The following is a 9,285-nucleotide window of genomic DNA, read 5'->3' as shown; positions in this document are numbered from 1 at the left end:
ACAGTGAATAAACTCCAAAGTTAAAACTTCTGAAGTTATTTTATGTTTATTTATTATAGCTATCACCATCACAAATATTTGTGTCATACAACAGTTCTAGGTATTGTTTTCACTGCTACTTTTGATGCTTGTAAGATAAACATTGAGTTGTAGCTGATTCAGGTGAGTAATGGTTTCTATGGAGCATGGGGAGAGCCTGCAGCTAGTTTCCCTCTCGGTGGGAGGGACAACATGAGCTCACAGCCATCCTCCCCCTCCTGTGTCACTATGGGAAGGGGATCTCCAGGTGAGACAGGAAGGTGAATGCCCAGCCTCCTGCTCATGATTCAACCTAGTTTCGCCCTGGTAATGAGTGACGTCACACCCAGGGGATATATAATACACTAAAAACCATAAACGTCGCTTTATAACTTGCTGTACCTGGGATTGAGGAAACACTTTTTTTTAACGGATTATTGTGGGCTTTTATTTATTTTTACATTGGTTTTCCCCAATCGAGTTGCTGTGTACAAGTTTCCCGCTGGTTCATTGTGTCCAGGTGAAACTAGAGAAGGTTACTCGCAAGTTTCGTCCTTGTTTGTGATTCAGGGAGGTACCTGTCGGACCGGTCTGTAGTGGGAGTCTCAGGAGGACGAGCCTTTGTTAAACACTGCTGACAAGTACAGGAGGACATCAGGTCAGGGAGCCACCAGCGGCTGGAAGCCCATCATGAAGTTATCTACAGTGCTGAGGCTGGGGGCAGTGGTTGTATGCTGTGTCCTAATATCCTACACCCAAAGTCAAAGTCCAGGTACGTTTGTTCTGCTTTCATAGGGCACTGCGACCATACCTGTAAATCATTGCTACCGAATAGGCATTATCCCCCTCATAACCTGTGACTGGGCACATGTACCTGACATTTGTCATTCACTTTTATATAAATCAGTTACATTAAACCTGCCTTTAGTTTCACTGCAGTGTGGTCAGTTGTAGCAGAAATAATAATTATTATATAGGTTGGGTTTTACTGTTCGATCACCTTTACGCCCTTACGCTATCGGGGCCGCCTACAGATGGTTTATTCGCCCATAATCACAATCCTATAGTCTATAAAAACCTTACGCTATCGGGGCCGCCTACAGATGGTTTATTCGCCCATAATCACAATCCTATAGTCTATAAAAACCTTACGCTATCGGGGCCGCCTACAGATGGTTTATTCGCCCATAATCACAATCCTATAGTCTATAAAAACCTTACGCTATCGGGGCCGCCTACAGATGGTTTATTCGCCCATAATCACAATCCTATAGTCTATAAAAACCTTACGCTATCGGGGCCGCCTACAGATTGTTTATTCGCCCATAATCACAATCCTATAGTCTATAAAACCTTTTTTTGTGCCATTCGTTGCGTAACGTTATAAAGTAGCTTGGTCCCCTCACACCTATGAGTCTATCTGGGCACACTTTCCTGGTTTGTGACTCACTTATATAATCTAGTGTAGATAACTTGCGGATATCTCGGCTGCACTGCGTTATGTAAATCTGCAGTGTGATTAGTTTTCCTGTGTATACATCTTATCGCTAAAATAGATTATATTTTGTTGTTTAGTTTGTACATATTTCTCTCTACCCATCCAATTATCAAACCGCATCGTTGCCCTGGGTGTGAATTGTTCTAGATTTGGTAAGAGACCTTATGTTTTCCGCTATATGTGCCTCATAACTTTGTGCCAGAGGACATATTGCCGAGAGGGCAGCTTTACACCGTGTGTTTACTCCATGTAAAATCAGAGGGTTGTATCATTGTAATAATAAACCCCTTACTGAATACAGAGAGCCTCTATGCCTATACAGGTAAGGTGCGGCTGTTACTTAAAATGGCGCCGGGTGTGTCCTGGGTTAGACTGGCCGCCATTTTTAACCAAACCCAAATTCTTCACCAGTTAAAGCAGGTACTACTTATATTTGTGAATGTATCTTGGCTTTTAAGACGGAACAGACCATAGGAGGAGAGTTGGTTTATATATAAATACAATGCTATTATAGTGGTCTAGTCCAACTTGTATGAATCAGATAGGACATGCAATTATTTTAAACAACTTTCCAATTTACTTTTATCAATTTTGCTTTGTTCCCTTGGTGGTATTTTTTAAAAGCTAAACATAGGTAAGATCAACCTCAAACTGATTTCTAAACCGTTGAAACCCGTCTCTTAGCTCAGAGCATTTTGAAAGTTTTTCAGTTACACGGTACTAGTTCATGTGTGACATAGATAACATTGTGCTCACTCATGATATGGAGTTATTTAGGAGTCTGCACTGATTGGCTAAACTGCATGTCTGTCAAAAGCAATGAGATACGGGGGTAGTCTGCAGTGGCTTAACTACAAGATAATCACAGAGGTATAAAGTATATTAATATAACTGTTGGTTATGGAAAATTTGTGACTGGGTAATAAAGGGATTATTTAGTTTTCATGTAGACTGTCCCTTTTTAATTCTGGACACACAAGTAAATGTTCTAGACTTGAAAAGAAGTGGTCCTAATTGATTCATTTAAAATGTTCAGCTTTTAAGTAAAATATTCCTAAATAACATATACTAAGTTCTATTTGCAGCAAAAAATTACCCTAGTATTGGGCAACTTCTACAAATGGCCACTGTTCCTAGCCTGTTTTATACTTTTAATATTGTAGTACTCTATTGGTATCAGTGACAATATTTTACTGCATTTCTTTAGGTGTATTAAGTGATGTTAAACCTGGAATCTAAGCTATATTAGGAACTTTACTTGATCACTTCTTATAAAGATGCACTGTAACTTTTTGTTCTAGCCATTCTAATGCCCTATGCTCTGGCCCCCACTACTAAATTCTTTGAATTGTTTTAGCTACAAGAAAGTGCTATAGGGCAAGGGCGCCGATTGGAGAACAGTTCAAACAGCTCGCTAAAATGAGTTTGAAGTGGGCATTAGGACCACAGGGTATTAGCATGACACAGCTAGATAAAAAATCAGGTTATGGTGCTTATTTATTAGAATTGATCAATTAAAGACCCTCCTAAAATATTTAGATTACTGACCTGATTTTTAAAGCATGTAAAGCTTTACTATCGCTTTAACTTGGAGAAGGTAAAGGAATCTGAAGCATATAGCATGCAATTATCAAATCTGTACAATTTTATTAAATTTTTAATTTAGTTCATTCTTAGTATCATTTGTTGAAAAGCATACCCAGATTAGCCCAGAAGCTGCTGAACGGTGTCTGCACAAATATGCCTCTTGTCATTGACTTTCAACTAGCTCCTAATAGTGCGTTACTGCTTCAATAAAGGCTACAAAGGGAGGGGGGGGGGATTAGACAATAGAAATTGGAAAGTTGTTTAAAAAAAATGTGTTATCTTTTTGAATCATGAATTTTATTTTTTGGTTTCATGTCCCTCTACTAAAGTCCTAATTAAACTTTAGTGATTCAGAGCTTTTGACTTTTAAACAACTTTCCAACTTTACATTTATCTAATTTAGTTTGTTCTCTTGATGTCCTTTGTGGAAAAGCATGTAAAGGTAGGCTCAGGAGTTATTTTCAGCTAGCAGTGCTTTTCTGCTATTCCAATAAAATGACTTATTATAAAAAATACTGAATTGGATAGTTTAACATTGTCTGAATCATGAACACAATTTTGTGTTGCATGTTAAGAATGTTGAGCGTCTGAAAACAAATACAGTACATGACTATAGTTTAAAGGGACAGTGTATTTTACATTACTCTTTAATTTTACAAATGATCCATTTTTACCTGCAGGAGCGTATTAAATTGTTTACAAAAGCAGCTCCTGTACCTTCATAACGGCATTGAAAATAGAATAATTTTTTTTTTTCCTTTTTGTTATCCCTATACTCGCTTTCTGTACTTAAGTATTGAGTATAAAAAAACCTATGTAAACATTGCTAGCTGAAGAAATGACATTCCTAGTGTGGGCTATGAAAGATGAGTAATAAAATGTTAATTTTACGTTCTTAGGGATGGGTTTTTCTTTACAGTAAGAATATATAAATGAAGCAGCCGGTGTGTACAGAAAGTGATAAAATAAGGAGATATGATTATCAGTCAAGCTCAATTTAATAGGCATGACTTTTCTAGGGTTCTGGTTCTTGAAGAATGCATTCTTGCTTTTCTGGGTATTGTGGAAAACTACATTTTTTTTTTTTTATATAGGTAAATTACCAGATAGACTGACAAAATAGTAAGCTGGTCCTTTTTTTTTTTTTTTTTTTTTTTTTGTCCCTTTCACTTTAGGCTGGTTAATTAAGGCACATTACTGTCTCTATTAATTTTTGCAACCTCTTTATATATCAACATGGTCGTTTACCTATAGGTACTACTCTGTGTCTGAGATGCACACATGATGGAATAGGAGCACTTGCCAAAAAACTGTTAATGGCTTTTTTTTTTTTTTTTTTTTTTTTTTTTTTTTTTTTTTATAGCATCTTGAAGAAAACTTAAACTAAATTTGCTTTCTCTTCTAGGATGCAAATGTACAACACACTGGCAGGGAAAATGTGATTCCAGTTCTGGTTCATGCGCATGTACACTTGCTGTTGGCCCGGATAATATTAATGTAAACTGTGATAAATGTAAGTATTTTTTTTTTTATTTTTTTAGGGACACTAAACACATGCTAGATAGAATGTTGCATTCAAAGAAAAGATTAGTCTGAGAATAACATGTAGATGTATTTAAGTTTCATTAGCTGCTTAAATATTGACAAAATAAGGGTAAAGTTTTAGTGTCTATAAAACAATGAAAGCTGCCATTTTGTAACCTTAGGTTACATTCTCTGGTGTGGCCAATTAGGGATGGTTATAAATAGGTCACTAGAGTGCAGCCAATGACTGTGTTTTGCACTTCCATTTCTTTCAGGAAGTAAAAAGCTCACAATTTCAGAATGGAATTACAGGAAAAGGGGACCAAATAAAGATACTATTGCAGAGTTGTTTTATCTAAAAAAAAAAAGATTTATCATTTGATAGTACCATCTCAGTGTTTAGTTTTAGCATTTTTTTTCCCTTTTTTAATACTGCATACAGTTTTTTTTTTTTTTTTTTATAAATATTCTCAGATACTAAACAATTTTAAAATGGGTATTAAGTCTCATCAGTTTGAGATTGTTTTTTTTTTTTTTATATATTTTAAAGGGACACTCAAGTCAAAATAAAGTTATGATTTAGAAACAGCATGCAGTTTTTAAGACGCTTTCCAGTTTACTTCCATTATCAAATTTTGTGTGATTTCTGGGGAAACAAGCTCCTACTGAGTATAAATAAGTGTCTGTTTGTCAGAAAATCTACTGCTTATATTAAATTCATAGTAGATGGTGTTGTATTCTTTTAATGCAATTTGACTACATTTAGTGGTCCTTTAAATTGGTACACAACTGCATAGTTATGAAATAGTGACAATAGGATTTAATGGGACACTAATGTGAATCTCACAGGGTGAAAGAGGGAGTACAGCCCATAAAAGTGTTCCTGTTGCAGCTTTGGAGGCTGTCCCTTTCTATGTAACGATGTCAACTGCATATGGCCTTTAGTTGATGACTGCGTACAAATAGAAAAGGCCATCCATTTGCTATGATCATTTAGATGCAGTGGTGAATAGATCAGTTGTCCATCTTTCTGGTATTCTTTAACAGCATGCTTTTAATGCATTTATTCTAATTATGGTTTACTAACTTTCAGTGATATCAAAATGTCTCCTAATGAAAAAAGAGAGCCTTGGAACAAAGGCAGGTCGACGACGAGAGAGACCTCCAGGTGCGCTTATTGATAATGATGGCCTGTACAACCCTGATTGCGAAACTGATGGGACCTTTAAAGCCCGGCAGTGCAATGGTACAGATACTTGCTGGTGTGTCAACTCAGCTGGAGTAAGAAGAACCGATAAAGGCGATAAAAACTGGAAGTGCCCAGAACTAGTCAGAACCAAGTAAGGATTTATGCAGGAAACCATTTTAACTTTTGGATGAGGTCACATAAGATGACTCCTTAACTTACAAATTTACACATTATTTATAATTGCCCTGTGTGCTAAAGGACTCACAAACCTTTTCTTTGATGTATAATTTTTATTAAATTTAGTCATTTACACAACTAAATATAATGGTTTTAATTTTAAATTATATATTTCCCCCCCACCCTTTAGTATGGTAACGATTGAAATGAAGCGCAATGACACTGATGCAGTGGATGAGGTGGCCTTGAAGAAGTAAGTACAGTTTAGAACATTCTTCTCGCACCACATATCCAACACTTGTACAGAATTATAACCTTTAATTTTTTTGTCTTTTTAATAGTGCTCTAACAACTACAATTAAAAACCGCTATGGATTAAATGAAAAATATATTTCAAAAATTGAGGTATGTGTAGAAGAGCTGCATTCAAAATTATTTTTTTAACTCTGTATATGTATTTTCCCTATTTGCTTTGCACCCAGGCCTGTCTGGGTTTAAAGGGATATGAAACCTAAAAAAATTATCATGATTCAGAGCATACAACACTAAACCCCAATCTAATATACCTCTAACCTGCTTTGTTCTCTTGGTATCCTTTTTGTGAAAAGCACATATATGCCTCTTATTATTGGTTTACAGATATGTTCAGCTAGCTCCCAGTAGTACATTTGGAAATTGTATGCTATCCGAATAATGGAAAAAATGAAGGTTCTTGTCCCTTTAACTGCCCGAGGCACTGAAAGCTAAGTTTTGCAGGATCAAGGGATGTGTACCTGGTCTGGCGTTTTTTTTAAGCGCATTCCGTTTTTGTGTGCTGTAGATGGGTTTTTATAACCTTTGCTATACAACTTATTTGTAGGCTTTAAGTGGCAAATGTTTAGCGAGTAGTATTTTGTGGCTAAAATATAGCTTTGTTTTCTTTCTTGCAGTTAGATGGTCCTTACATCTATGTAGACTTAAAACAGAATTCTACAGAAAAAACTGCAAGTGATGTTGACATAACAGATGTAGGATACTACATGGAAAAGGATGTAAGTATAAACCTATATTGGTATAAAATAAAGTGTTTATGCATGCATTAGTGGAGCATGATGGAATAAATGCCGGAGAAAGGTGCAGTTCTTTAAAAATTCTTTTTTGGGGGAGAAAATAGTATGCAAGAAATATATATATATATATATATATATATATATATATATATATATATATATATATATATATATATATATATATATATATATATATATATATATATATATATATATATATATATATATATATATATATATATATATATATATATATATATATATATATTTTTTCTTTTAATATACACGCTCCTTGTCTAACACTGATTTATGTTGTGGTTTTTTTTTTCCCACCTCCTATTACAGATAAAGGGTGACCCTATACATCATGCCGATCAAAAATTTGAAATTCTTCTAAATAATAAGAACTTTGGTGTTAAAGAACCTCTAATCTACTATGTTGATGAGAAACCACATGAAATTACAATGAAACACTTAACTGCCGGTGTTATTGCAGTTATTGTAGTCTTGGTTGTTGCTATTGTTGCAGGAATAATTGTGTTGGTAAGTTCCAGATATGTGTTTTTTTTTTTTTTTAATAAAGGGACTGAATTCGTGAAAATCTATATGGGTACAAATCCAAACTTTAGTTTTAATATTGGTTAAATTTATTAGCCATTTTTCCCTGCCAGTAAAGTCACAACCCTTTTAGTTTGGTTTGCAAGTTGTAAAAATGCAAATGAGTATTTAAATCCATTATTGCCTTTATGATTACAGGAATTGGTTTTTTAATATTACTATGTATTACATGAGAGAACTACCTTTTAGGTTTCAGGTATAAGCTGTATCATGACATTTAACATTGCCTAAATGACATAAATTATTCATTACACTTGGTGCTGTTCCATTCTACAGATGCGAATATAAAACTATTCTGAAATCCAAATCCTTTCCGGTACCAAGTAGTTCTGGATAAAGGGTTTTCTACCTATGTTTAAAGGGAAAGTGAATTTTAAAATGGCTTGATCTGAGCCATGAAAGTTTAAATTTTTGAAGAACTTTCCAATGTGCTTTTTAGTTTCATTCTCTTGGTAGTATTTAAAGAGCATACCTAGGTAGACTCAGGGGCAGCAGTGCATAGCTTGAAGTTGTTGATTGGTTGATACATATATGCCTCCTGTCATTGGCTGATGTATTCAGCTAGCTTCTATTAGTTTATTGCTGCTCTGGAGCCTACTCTTTAGCAAAGAATACCAATAGAACAATGCTAATATGATCAAAGTGTATTGGAATGTTTAAAATTGCTTAGAAGTTAGGGCAAGGCAGGTTGACTCATTGGTTTAGGAGGAGTAAAGGTTACAAACTGTAATCTGCAATCAGTACTCTACATAAAAGAAAGCTAGATGAAATGCCTTTAAGGGACTTGGTGTGTGTTTCAGTTTTGAATAGGAACCCTATAAAGTATCATTTTTACTTTAATATTTCTTTTAAACCTTAAAGTCCCATTTAAAAATGTGTATTTAATATAACTATTTGTCTTTACAGATTATTACCAGAAGAAAGAAGGGAAAGTATCAGAAGGCAGAGGTAAGCAGTTAGTACAACTTGGGTTCCTTTATTTAAACCTCCTTTAAACAAGTAAAGTTTTAGTTGGCTAAAACAAAGTAGTTGCTAAAATCCTAGTAGGAAATTAACTGAATTGTCAGAATTTTTGTGTTCTGTATCTGAAGGACCCCTACCTATTTAACTATAGTTCTGAAATGTTTTTTGTTTGTTTTTGACAGATGAAGGAGATGAATGAAATGCAGAAAGAACTAACATCATAGAATTTTACTTAAGGACTTGATTAAGAATGTGATAATGCTAGCAACAAAGCTACCTTGCATACACAATGGATCAGATTCCAAGGCCTGGGAAGGCTGCCCTCCTTTTTTTTTTTTTTTTTTTTTTTTTTTTAAATTACATTTTTGTGTATATATTTATCAAGGCCTTTTTTTTTTTTTTTTTTTTTTTACACCTTGGATATACTTCTAAACAAAATGCATTGTCAAATGGGTGGTCTAGCATGCCCTTTTATAAAAAGGTAGTTTGATGCCTTTTTTGTATACATAGCTTTTGTGTTTATCAACTGATTCTATTTTGTAAATCCTGTTTCAGAAAATAAAGAAGTTTTTAAATGTTTGTACATACTTTTTGTGTGGGCTGTGCTTTTGTTTGTTGAAAAGCATAGTTGCGTAGGTTCCTGGAGCAGATATGAACTCCTT

At 34.6% G+C, this 9,285-nt stretch overlaps 1 protein-coding gene across 1 annotated transcript; it reads left to right on the top strand.

Moving 5' to 3' along the window:
• The first annotated feature begins 358 nt into the window (after nt 1–358).
• EPCAM (epithelial cell adhesion molecule) lies at nt 359–9,004 on the top strand. Its single transcript, XM_053712234.1, has 9 exons — nt 359–790; nt 4,509–4,616; nt 5,721–5,967; nt 6,184–6,246; nt 6,335–6,398; nt 6,923–7,024; nt 7,388–7,585; nt 8,567–8,608; nt 8,806–9,004. The coding sequence occupies exons 1-9, from the start codon at nt 709–711 to the stop codon at nt 8,845–8,847; spliced, it is 948 nt and encodes a 315-aa protein (XP_053568209.1). The 5' UTR covers nt 359–708; the 3' UTR covers nt 8,848–9,004.
• The last annotated feature ends 281 nt before the right edge of the window (nt 9,005–9,285 follow it).

The sequence above is a fragment of the Bombina bombina genome, chromosome 4 (genome assembly GCF_027579735.1).
Source record: "Bombina bombina isolate aBomBom1 chromosome 4, aBomBom1.pri, whole genome shotgun sequence".
Lineage (NCBI taxonomy): Eukaryota > Metazoa > Chordata > Amphibia > Anura > Bombinatoridae > Bombina > Bombina bombina.
Note: the sequence above shows the minus strand (reverse complement) of the source record. Positions and strands in the feature narration are given on the sequence as shown.

What these genes read in the sequence shown, in the direction of transcription:
- EPCAM (XM_053712234.1), top strand. Translation starts at nt 709, where the DNA reads ATGAAGTTATCTACAGTGCTGAGGCTGGGGGCAGTGGTTGTATGCTGT. An exon ending in CCAGAACTAGTCAGAACCAA is followed by an intron (nt 5,968 to 6,183) that starts GTAAGGATTTAT and finishes CCCACCCTTTAG; the next exon opens with TATGGTAACGATTGAAATGA. An exon ending in GATGAGGTGGCCTTGAAGAA is followed by an intron (nt 6,247 to 6,334) that starts GTAAGTACAGTT and finishes TCTTTTTAATAG; the next exon opens with TGCTCTAACAACTACAATTA.